We start from the raw sequence: 12,436 nt of genomic DNA on the forward strand, positions 1-12,436 counted from the left end.
ACTAAACAGATAATTTGATGAAAGAAGAAAATAAATCCCAAGCCAGTCACAGTTATAGTCACAGTTTCATACAAAAGACTGAGATAGCAGCAATTGTATGTAAAGATGTTTCATCCTTTTTTCCCTCTGAAAATCTCCAGACCATTGTTCGTGGCACCAAGCTGGGATCAGATGGCTCTCTAACGTGGCTGTTGGATGAGTTTGACACCATGTCCGTGACTCGCTCTAACTCCCTGCGACGAGGCAGCCCTCCCATCCAGCCTCGCAGGGACTCCAGCTCCTCAGGAGGAGGCCAGGAGAACGGAGATCCCCACCACAGACACTACTCACACTCAGACAGGTAACTGATCACATACCAACATGTAGCTCAGTCATAATGAAATGATGGACACAGAGCAGAGACCTTGTTAAGATCAAAGAGCTGTTGCACCTCAGTCATCTAATACCTGCATCGATCTGATTCTCAGAGACCGACCCAGACAAGAACTCCAGGACGGAGGTGACCCCCGCCAGGGTCAGCGTGGAGTCCGCCCTCCTCATAGAGATGAGGGAATCCAGAGTCGGCCCCAGCAGCAGCCCCGGGGCCAAGAGCCCAGCAGGGCCCACAGGGACAGACCAGGCCCTGGCCCCCCTCCTCCTCCTCACAGAGACAGAGAGCCTCGGGATCGGGACCAGGTAGAGATGCAAGATGACCCCAGACCCACAGCTCAGCATTTATTTGTCATATTAACCAATATTTTTTTTATAGCACAGTCAAACCAAAGATCCCTTTACCTCTCTCGTCCCTCTTCAGCAGCAGGTGGTTCGTAGAGATCAGCCCAGTGACCAGAGGCCAAAGTCCAGCTATGTAGTGCGAGATGGAAGTCCTCAGTCTCCCAGAGACAAGAGGCCTCTCTCAGGACCCAACATTCGCACCCCAAACCTGCCAGTAACCGAGGGGGTGATGAAGACTACCCAGCAGAACACACGTCCATTCAATACCTACCCAAGGACGGACAGCGAGGGCGGACGCAGCCCCACGGGACAGGTAGGGACGGCAGCATGAACATTAATCCAGCAGCCCTTAGGGAAGCAAACTGAGCCCAGCGGCTGATGGATAATAGCTTCTATCACCTTGCTCTTTGTTCTCCAGCTCAGATTTAGCTGCTTCTGTCCTGGTTCTCCTCTGAGCTGTGTCATTGATGTATGTGTGATAATGTGACGCAGTTCAAGTTCAGGCAGTAGGACAGTGTTTTGTCAAAGGGCTTCACACAAATATGTAATGAAAGAAACTTCTCAGGGAGTTTGAGGTAAATACACCGGGTCTTGGATTTTAGTTTGATGCTAGTTGTGTTTTTCACTTTAGTAACTTTTATATTGGGAGTTTTAAATTGCAGGCAACTTTGCAAATCAGTGAGCTGAGCTGCTTTTAGTTATTTTTATTATTATTAAAATAGTTTACATTCTGCTTTCACATAATGAAATAAAAATGCAACTTGAGGTTGAAGGGTTGAATCTGTGTACTTGTGTCTCCAATCCTGTAAAGACAGCTTCCTGTAGATTTATTATGTTGTGTTTGTGATGGTGTCTCTTGTCTTTGTCTTCCAGGCGGTTCGACACCATGAAGCCTCCCCTCAGAACGGCCCCACCCGAGGTTCCTCAGGCTCCAAGCCTCCTGTAAACCACCAGCAGCCCCATCACACGTCCCACCCCAGCCTGACCCCAGAGGGCTCCCATCACCCACACACTCCTCACCCTAACGTTCCAGCCCCGCGGCCACCTGGGCCCTCTGGTCCCCCAGCGTCAGGTGCTCAGCCTCAGGGCCGCTCGCCGCAGAGGGAGCCCCAGAGAGTTTCCCATGAGCAGTTTAGAGCGGCGCTACAGATGGTGGTTGATCCTGGCGATCCGCGGACGTACCTAGATCACTACATCAAGATAGGCGAGGGGTCCACGGGGATTGTGTGTATAGCCACAGTGAAGACGACGGGAAAACTGGTGGCTGTGAAGAAGATGGACCTGAGGAAGCAACAGCGCAGAGAACTCCTCTTCAACGAGGTGAGAGGTCACGGTGTCACTCTGTCCCTGCAAATGATCTGCTAGGAGGCACAATACGTACACATTGGAATCATGACTTTCTAGTATGTCTTGTCTCAGTGCTGATATGTGTCCATGGTAACTGCAGGTGGTGATCATGCGGGACTATCACCATGAGAACGTGGTGGAGATGTACAACAGTTACCTGGTGGGAGACGAGCTCTGGGTCGTCATGGAGTTTCTGGAGGGAGGAGCTCTCACGGACATTGTGACACACACCAGGTGAGACACGGAAACTTTACATTCATTTATGGGGTGCCTCACAAATTTAAAGGATGGATGGAGACTGTGGCTGACTTTGTATTCAATTGAAATCAGTTTAATTAAATATTTCACTTGACAGATGCGTGGTCTTCCATAAGGGGGCAGTGTAACGTCATGTTTTGTTCATAGTGAACTACGGATGCATTTTTCCACCGCCTACGTCTTTTAAGGTTTTCATTGACGTACATGATTGTTTCCAGCTAATTGTTTTCAGTGTTCTAAATCTCTGACCTTTAAAACTGAAAGTGCAAAACTGTTAACACAGATGAAGTAAAGAAAGTCTGAACTGACTCCCTCTCCAGGATGAACGAGGAACAGATTGCCACCGTGTGTCTGTCCGTCCTGAAGGCGTTGTCCGTCCTCCACACACAAGGTGTGATCCACAGAGACATAAAAAGTGACTCCATCCTTCTCACTCATGATGGACGGGTACGTGCAACACCCTTTCACTATGATTTCTGTAGTACTAGGTAAAATGGCTGCGTTTAGACATTAAAAAAAAAAACATTAAATTTATGTTAAAGGTGTAAAACCAAACTACTATTGTGAGCTGTGTGTCACTTTCAACAATATAAATGTGACTTGTTACGTGGTTTCTCGGAAACAAGGTGATTAATGAAGTTTGCCTTTTAAATCATCAGCGGCATGTATCTGCTTTCATATGTCAAACCACAACCCAGTGGTTTCTGAGCTGTATTAGCTTTGTACCATAATAGACCTTTTAAACAACAGATGTCTCGTCTAGCCGTAGCATTAATGCACAGGTGTCAGTGATGACATTCATTGTGCTTCTGTTTCTGCTGAATGTGTCTTTTTTTAAGCCATCCGTGCAGCCTCGTAGAACGCGTGAACTCTGCAGAGCGCTGCAGCCGCTGACAAACTTGACCCACTTATAGATGAATAAGAGGAAAATGGTGGCTGAAAAGAGGAACCACTAACCATTACTGTAGAGCTGAGGCAGATGCCAAATCACTTCCTGCCCGGTTACATGCAAGTTTCTGCTTTCTACATAAAACGAAACCAACATGGTTACACAGCAGGGCTGGCAGAAAGGGGAACTCGGCCTCTGCTATGTCACCTCTAATGGACAGATAAACTGATCAGTCATAAATAACATTATGACGACCTTCCTAATATTGTGTAGGTCTCCCTTGTGGTGACTCATCAGAGAATAGACATGGGCCTTCTGAGGGTGTCTGGCAACAAGTTTGTGATCTAGTGAATTTGGAGGCCAGGTCAACACCTTGTGCTGTTCTTCATGTTTTTTTTTTTTTTTAGTTGTTCCTAAAGTGTGGGGGTGCCTGGTCTGGTTTAGGTGGGTGCTACATGTCTAAGTAACATCCACACCAATAAATGCCAGGTCCAGAAGTTTATTTATGTTATTTACTTCTCCTGTCAGCCGTCATAATGTTGTGGCTGATCGGTGCACATCGTCTCCTCGGCTCCTACCACTTACATTTTCGGCGGCTGTGTTTCTGTCTGAGTCAACATGCGATGATGAAAAATGACACAGTGCTTTTGCTGTGTTAGTGTGTGTGTGTTAGTGTGTGTGTGTGTTAGTGTGTGTGTGTGTGTTAGTGTGTGTGTGTTAGTGTGTGTGTGTGTTAGTGTTAGATGTTGTCCCTGTGCAGAGAACTCACAGATGTGAGACTGAGCAGAGTCGAGGTTTCACACCATCGCTGGGCATGTCGACGAGCCATTAAATGAGGGCCGCGCTTTGGTCACAGTATACAGATCGCATGTTGTTAACAAGCTGCTAAACCTTTCAGTTGGTGAGAGTGCAGATAGAGAAGATGTTAATCTTAATCCGAGCCTGGCCTTCACATTTGTTGTGTTGAGATATCCATCAGCATTAAGATATTATTACACAACCTACAATGAACAGACAAGCCTGTTGGAGCTTTGATCAGCCTCTACAAGCACCACATTCATTGTTAACACGCTTTGTATAAACCGCAGCGTCCTTGATAACAGCTGATGAGTGTTTGTGGTTGGATGTCTTCGTATGCTGTGGTTTCACCCATCGTCTCAGCCTCCAGCTTTATGCACGGCCCGTCCTTCCTCCCTCCACATTTGCACTGAAGTGCTGACGTTACCTCTGTTGTTCTCTGAGAAAAAGCACTCGAAGCCTCTGTGCTACTGCTAATGATTCCCTCAGAGGACATTCACTTTGTCCACAGTGCTCTGTGATATTTTGGTAAATGCATTGGCCTTCAGTCGTCTGGAAGTTATGAAAAAGTTTATTTTTCCAAGCACGGCCGACTTGAATAAAAAGAATATTAAACAGCAGACATAGACTTTAATGCTAGACTGATTTTGCACCTAAGGCACTGCTCATATTTTAAAGCACAGAGCATGAGCATGCATTCATTTTGCAGTAATACGGGAATAGACTAAAACGTGAGAGACCGACCCCGACGAGAACCCCTCGTGCAGTCTGCATGAAACACTTCAAAGAAAAGAAAAAAGGCGGTTTGATACACCTGTGAATGGTGGCACAGTCTCACTGAAAGACGAACGCCGACAGCTGTGGTGTTTGGGTTTGAGTTGTTGCTCGTGGTTTGTTTTGGCCTGACAGGGGAAGTTGGCTCAACCAAGCCTGAAGTGTTTCTCGTCAGTCATGTGGGTGTGTTCGTTTGGTGTGTTTAGTGTGGCTGGTGTGACTGAATGCACCTGTGTACGGGGTGTTGTGTGTTTAATCTCTAAAAAACAATGTTCAGACACTGGGTTTAGTTTTAAGAGTAGAAGTATTAATATCTGGATTAGATTCATAATGTTTTATGCCTGTGAAGCTCAGCCTGGGAGTGGAAGCCGTCTTGTTGTGTGCAGCACTTCTCATATCCAGCGTGTTTCATTTCTCCTTCTGTGTCGTTTGGGATTATAACTCAGCCCCGTGGCCAAGATTAAAGCCAGGTTCTCTGTCTAGATACGCAGCCATGCACAGGCTTTCTCAGAAAGAGGTGTGGATGGCAGCGAGGCCACTGAAGTGTAAAAACGTCTTATACTGTTAAGAAAGTTGTGCTTTAGATGCACACTCAGCCCTCCACCCAACACACACACGCACGCACACGCACCATGGACACTTTACAAGTCATTGCAATGTTTGCACTCTGTGTTTACAAGGTTTGCTACTGACTTACTCATATGTATATATCTGCACAGCTCTATTTTTATTTTATTTTATTATTTATAGTGCTTAATCTATTGTTTTTTATATTTGCACCAACATTTCATTATCTTCTCGCATAATGACAATAAAAGGTTTCTTGATTATTCTTGATTCTTGATGTAGCTGAAGCAGGTATTAAAATTATAAATACTACAGTATGTCTTCAATCTTAAATTCTCAAATGTGATGTTAAAGCGTTTGACCGTGATTGTCCTAATGTAATCTTGACATTAAAATAATCCATCTCTGTCTCGTTATAATCTGTCTGCAGGTGAAGCTGTCGGACTTCGGTTTCTGTGCTCAGGTGTCGAAGGAAGTGCAGAGAAGGAAGTCTCTGGTTGGGACGCCCTACTGGATGGCACCAGAGCTCATATCCAGACTGCCTTATGGACCGGAGGTAACACTCCCTCTTCTTGTCCTCTTAGGATTTTAACATTTATTCCTGTCTTTGCACTGGTTGACTGTCCCTCCTCACTGTGTCCAGGTGGATATCTGGTCTCTGGGTATCATGGTCATAGAGATGGTGGACGGGGAGCCGCCTTACTTCAACGAGCCGCCGCTCAAAGCCATGAAAATGATCCGAGACAACCTGCCTCCCAAACTGAAGAACCTGCACAAGGTAGAACACACACTTCCACAAGAGGAAGTGAAACAACAACAATCACCTGGCTTTATGAAAAGGGTGTAGTTATGAGTTTCAATTCACTGTTTCAATTCAGACGCCTTGAGGCCAAGAAGTTACACACTAGATGAAAAGGGTGTTGATTAATCTTTGACTGTTCATTGACCTCAGCTTTGATTGTAGAGCTACAGTGACATTGGTTGGGTCCAGTGCTACTAAATAATGATCCCCTAAAGACAGTGTATTTTCACAATTCAAGGAGTTAATGGCTGAAGCAGAAATGTCTGGCATAGATAGAGAAATAACACTGCTCTGTAATTCGTCCCACCTCCTACAGTTGTTTGGATCGTGTGGGTGTTTATGTCTTTGAAATGTGGTTTAGCCAAGAGTCGCAAAAACGTCATCCTAACAGCCGCATTAATCACGTCTGTGTTTATTTAGGCCTATAGCTGCAGCCAGAGTTAAACGTGACCAAAGGGTCTGATTCCACTTTAAGATTTCTAGGCTGTGTGCATGTGCAGACTTCTGCATCTGAAATAGATTGAATCCGGATGAGAAGTAAGACCATCGTCATCGTTTTGAAACTGAAACGGAAACTTCTATAGATTTCCACTTCTAGAAAATATCAACATACAGATGTTCTGTCGCTGGGCTGTCAGTCAGGGTCCTCTGTTTCTGTCAGATGTTATTAGTCGTCACCGTCACACGCCACGATACGGGACCCAATATTCAAGACCGTCTTGCTCTTTATTATTTTATTACTCATTACCGCTGAATGAAATCTCACTTTTCTCTGGTGTAATATCGTTATTTATTGCGGTTTGATTGACTCAAAGCAATGTCATTTCCCCTTCCTGCAGTCTCGTGCCCTGAAAATTGAATTGATCATATCAGTACTGTCTGAGTGAGTCTCTCTAACTCTCTCTCTCTGTTCTCCCAGGTCTCCCCTCTCCTCAAAGGCTTCCTGGACAGGATGTTGGTGCGAGAGCCTGCTCAGAGAGCCACGGCCAGCGAGCTTCTCAAACACCCCTTCCTGGCGAAGGCAGGTCCTCCATCCTGCATCGTCCCTCTGATGCGGCAGAACAGGATGAGATGAGACGACGCGTGACACTAAGACTTCCAGACTCTGGAGGAAAAGGGCGTGCAGGCTCAGGTGGAACAGAATACTCCTGCACACGGAGCAGCGGCCTGCAGAGGTCACAGGTCACAGACGAGAGGCCTGTGCTTCCAGCAGAACACCGAGGGAAGTGTTGAGAGCTGTGAAGCGTAAACTGGGTGTGCAGGAGTATTCTCTTTTCTGATGTGAGTCACTGAACTGTGGGGAGTGTATCCCGCCAAACAAGAGGCAATAAGGTGGTGTGTGTGTGTGTTTGAGTGTGTGTGTGTGTGTGTGTTGCCATGCTGTTATAACAGTGTGGCTCGTGTGTGTGAGAGTGAGAGAGAGAGAGCTCTCACTTGGAGTCATGAAGGTGGAGTAAACACAGCAGAGGAGCTCCAACTCGCCTGTGGAGTGATTTTAACTGATTTCATGTAAACATTTGTTTTAAGTGAAGAGCCTGACCTGGAAACATTAAGCTCTTTCATTTGTTCCGTTTGGACTTTACCTGGATAATTTGCGTGTGAAGGTGGGAGTTTTGCACACCGGTCCGATGCTCTGAAGGAGCCGGAAGCCCGTTGGCTGATTTTTAGAGACGGACGGAGCGACGTTTTAATCTCACCGTTGGACAATCTGGAAGCCGGTTTATGTTTTTCCACTACGGACACTAATCCTCATCACGCCCAGAACTTACTACTGAGAGAGGAAATCTTTTGACTCGGAAAATGAGTCGGACAGACTTTTTATTTTGTAGCCATGAGAGAAAAAAAAAAGACAAAAAAAAAAAATCTTAGTTCCTGTTGTAAACAAGCAAGCATACACTAAGTGAAAAGGTAAACACTGGAGTCGTGGTAACGGATGAATCTTTCTCTTATTTCCTGTGTAAGTACAATGAACATAGAGAGATATATCGGTTTGGATGTTTTACTATCTCTATTTTTGTGATTGTTATATTATAATTTGTTTCCAGGTTTATTTTAGAATGAGATGTGATGATTTTTTTAAAGCACTGTTGACGAGAGATAGAAGCTGCACTCACCCGGGAGATACCAGCAGATTATACACACTACACTTCTTTAGTTTTAGATCAGAAACTAAAAACTGAGTCTAAATGAGTCAAACCTGTTTTAGTTTTAGTTTTTTTAAATAGCTGCATTTTACCACATTGTTTTTAGAAGAGGAGGCCTTTCCCCGCCCTTATTAATGAACTCAGAGTGATGGACACAACTCGCCTCTTAAGCTAATGGTTGTTTTGATGTGGAGGATGAACACAAGCTGCTCGTTGAGCAATCACAGTGTTGTTTTCATTCTGCGCTGCGTGTCAGCCTCCTCGTAATGAACCCGCTGGCTGCCGCCGCTGCTGACGTGGAGGACTGCTCGTCACGTTCTGCTACGACGGTTGTCCAATTAATGTTTGATTACCAGGTTAATGGATCTGTCAGGATGTGCCTGAATCCACCTCGTAGTTTGAGTGCTAACCGCCGGCCTTTGTCACCGAGAGATAAAGAAAACTATTAACTCTACTGTGCAGAAAGGAGAGCTAACCACCGGGAAGAACAGTGGAGGTTTATATCACTAATGGACTGTGTGTTTGTGTGTGAGTGGAAATATGGGATAGGCCGTTATTGTAGTGTTTGTGGGTGCTTATTAGGCAGATAACAGACGTGCGTACAAGGAACAATAGCTGGCTACAGTATTCACACTTTTATAATCGGACCTGCTGAAAAAAAATAACAGTTAATTTAATGATCAACGTACCCTCGAATGATCAGCAGAACTTGATGATTCATCATCCAGACACCGCCTCAGCAGCCGAGCCAAAACCCTGCACAGCTAATTACAGTTCAGCTGGTTATTATACACCCACTCTCACATAAGTGTAGTTTCTTGCTGCACCTACATGACATTGAAGAGAAGGATGTTTCTCGGGTATAATTCATCCCTCTCGAGGCGGTGAGACGCAGGCATGCAACATAAAGAGCCTGCAGACACATTCCTCTCTCTCTCTCTCTACGCCGGGGCTGCTGTTTCCATTCCTTCTATGTCTTCCACTTCAGAGACGACACTCAATCGGACCAGACTTCGGTCAAGTAGCTTTTATTTTTTAAATTAAGAACCCAGAATACTTCCTATTGATCTGGTGTGAAACATATTGTCACATCTATCAGGGTTAGTCTCTGTTTGAAAGCTGAAACAAGAACTTAGAGGTGTACTAGATGTCGTAGCACACTGACTTTACGTTGACCTGTTAATGTCTCCATGCATATTACACTACAAGTTTGAGGCCTCGTGCAAAGCGTGGCAGCGCAGTCGGATGGCGACGTCTCTAAGCAGGAAGTAGATTCAGTTAGATATCTAATATTGCTGGTAATTTCTGCAAAGCACAGCTAGAAGAGATTTGATATGAGACCACTGAACTGAAGTTCCTGCGTTATGTTGTCGAGTTGCAGCGTTGTTTGTCACTGTGGTTACTGCTGTGATGCCGACTCCATTAGGCTGCACCTTAACCTCAATAGACACACTTCCTCTCAGTCGTTGTTCTCCTGTTGTGTTTCTGTGGGCACAAAAAACTGAAGAAAATCTAGTTTCCACTTCCTTAAAACGTGATTATTTCCATGTTCAGGCCTTATCCATTCCATTCCAGTTAGTTATGAGCAGCCTGAGCGTAGGTTAATTGTAAACCTGCCACCTTTTCCCCCCTTCACTTAGTAGAAATGTGCGGTACGTGTTCTGTACTTTGCCACCTTGGCAGATTTCCTTTCCGTAAATGTTTTCTGTCAGCTTCTGGTTCTTCATTGTGCTTTAAAGTAGAACAAACCAATAATAACTCACAGACAGCTACGTGTCCAGGTGTTTTATGTTGGTCGGCGGTTGTTTGTTACAAGAGAATTGGAAGGAAGAGCTGAACGAAGAGGCCGTCGGCTGTTTGGACTGTAAAACTTTATAAAGAGACGCTTTGAACTTTCCTGTTTTCTGTTTTTGAGACGGCGTCGTCCTCTTGAACCAGATCTTTGAAAAGTTGAAAAGAAACTGCACAGATTGATTTTATAACACTAAATAAGGTGGAGATACCACTTCATAGCCTCCTGGTAGACCTCTGTGAATTGCCTCTTGTTTTTTCCTGCTGTATTAATATTATTAACTGGATAAAAGCAGAATTATTGGAGGAAGACGACCTATTTTCAGAGCACTAGCACAGCTGATAATAACCTTATTCATTTGACACAGTAAAGCTGCAACATACTCTATTAGATGCTTTATGTTTGGTCCAAATATTCCAACTGTATCTAACAACTTTATGTTCTGAACTGAAGCCTTGGCCTCTAATACACTATAAAGTACTTCCTGTTGTCTCGTATCCAGGTGTAACCAGACTCTCTCTCTCTCTGCTGTGTACTGTGTAGCTTTTCTTTATCAATGTGAAAACCTCCAGATCTGTTCCCTCCCCTGGTGTGACCGACGTTAAGTCAACTGTAACTGTGTTTTTGTTTTATGGACCAGATTCTACTGCTGTGTTTGTGTACGAGCGTGTCGGGTTTTCATGCCTTAACATTTGCAACCATCACCCCACGTGACAGATTCTAAGAAACTCAACGCTGCGGCTCTCACACGTCTGAAACGTCTTGGAGTAATTCATTAACATTCCTCACAGTCTTCAGATGCCTGAGTACCGAGGAGTTTCTGGGTTTGTCTCAGAGTTGGGGTTTTATTTTCTGACAGAAGAGTCCAAAGGGTTTTTTTTTTTTTTTTCTTCCCAAGAATTCGAAGTACTGGGGTTCATTTCTCTTCCAGGGGTTTTCTGTAGATTCCATTTTCTGAGTAGCCGGTGAGTTCAGGTTTTTTTAGTGCCTTGCTTACAGACATTTCTGGGATCGTTTAGCTTTGTCCTCTTTGAAACTCCCTGCAGGATCTGCCTCTGGTTTCTACAGAACAGTGAATGAGGTCATTTCCAGAAACCACTGATAAACCAGACTCTTGAGAAAACAAAGAAATTCTTCCTCCTCCTCCCTCTCCTCCTCCTCCTCCTCCTCCTCCTCCTCTTCTTCTGGTGGACTCTTCTGACTCATTGACTCACCTCTTGTTTAGACTCTGTTGATGTGACGTGTCCGACATACAAGCAACTGAACCCGCACCGTCTTATTTTTGTAAATTTCACTGGTATTGTAAAAACATAGACTTCACTTTGCAAATTTTACTTTTTTTGCAAATACAATTTTTGTAAAAGATCCATGGCGTCTGTTTTTCTGTTCGACTCGAGTGTTTAAAATGTTGATCACACAGGGAAAAAAAACAAGGTGTCTAATAATAATTCTGCATGCATTAAACAAAAAGGTTTAACCTGAAGTTTGTTCCAGAGGGAAACCACGTGTTCTCCTGGGACATTTCGACCTAGCACCAGATTACATTTATTATGTAACACTTAGCATGTTAGCGTTAAAGGTTTACTTGAATTACCAAAGCTCCAGCTGTGCTCTGACACTTACATTTCTCTGCTGCTGCGGCTGCTGCTGCAGGTGAACACATAAACACACACCACTGAGATCATTGTCTGTTGAACGTCTCTGCAAAGAGCAAAGATGCAGTTTGATAGCTGCTGACGCTCAGAACCAAATATTAGACCTTTGCTTTTACACCATCAGATCATACATGAGACGTTTATTGAGATCTCTTTGCACATTAAGGAATAAAACTCAAGACTTTGTGCAGAACTTATCGAAGGAACTTGATGCCTGTTTGAAAAGCAGTTCCTCTGCTGCTTATGTTCATGCTTTATAAACAAGAAGGTGCTTAGCAACAAGAATATCTGTGTTTTAAAAATATTCCTGACTTTGCAGAATAAGGACGGATTCTCTGGAACACATTTTGTTGCCTACTCTAAACACAAACTGGAGCTCCTGACCTGTTTATTGATGACCCGTCAATGTGTTAGATGGAGTCGGTGACTCTGTAGAAAGAACTTGACATTTGAAACTTGTTTGAAAAGCAGTCTGACTAGCGGCATCCTGCCTGTGATGCTGCAAGATTAATAGTCACACTTCATAAACAAGAAGGTGCTTGGCAACAAGAGTATATGGAGCTTCACATTATGATGCATGACTCTGTGGGATAATTAAAGATCTCTTCTTATGAGTCAGGACATTTTTAAACTTTTCTGACCATTACCATGCAGGGTGTTCCTAATAAAAATGCTCGTTTAGTGCATATTCATAGT

General features: G+C 44.3%; 1 protein-coding gene across 3 annotated transcripts in view; it reads left to right on the top strand.

The window, feature by feature from the left end:
* pak4 (p21 protein (Cdc42/Rac)-activated kinase 4) overlaps positions 1-11,448 on the top strand; it is a 30,526-nt gene extending 19,078 nt beyond the window's left edge. For 2 of the 3 annotated variants that reach the window (XM_084558130.1, XM_084558129.1), the window contains exons 3-11: positions 141-340; positions 468-675; positions 794-1,027; positions 1,588-2,034; positions 2,162-2,295; positions 2,640-2,766; positions 5,778-5,903; positions 5,991-6,125; positions 7,069-11,448. In XM_084558130.1, coding sequence (XP_084414256.1) covers positions 141-340; positions 468-675; positions 794-1,027; positions 1,588-2,034; positions 2,162-2,295; positions 2,640-2,766; positions 5,778-5,903; positions 5,991-6,125; positions 7,069-7,224 — 1,767 coding nt within the window. In that variant the 3' untranslated portion in view covers positions 7,225-11,448. The remainder of the gene's footprint in view (positions 1-140; positions 341-467; positions 676-793; positions 1,028-1,587; positions 2,035-2,161; positions 2,296-2,639; positions 2,767-5,777; positions 5,904-5,990; positions 6,126-7,068) is intronic. The other variant, XM_084558131.1, reaches the window with a different exon arrangement.
* The last annotated feature ends 988 nt before the right edge of the window (positions 11,449-12,436 follow it).

This window comes from Chelon labrosus (assembly GCF_963514085.1).
Source record: "Chelon labrosus genome assembly, chromosome: 13".
NCBI lineage: Eukaryota > Metazoa > Chordata > Actinopteri > Mugiliformes > Mugilidae > Chelon > Chelon labrosus.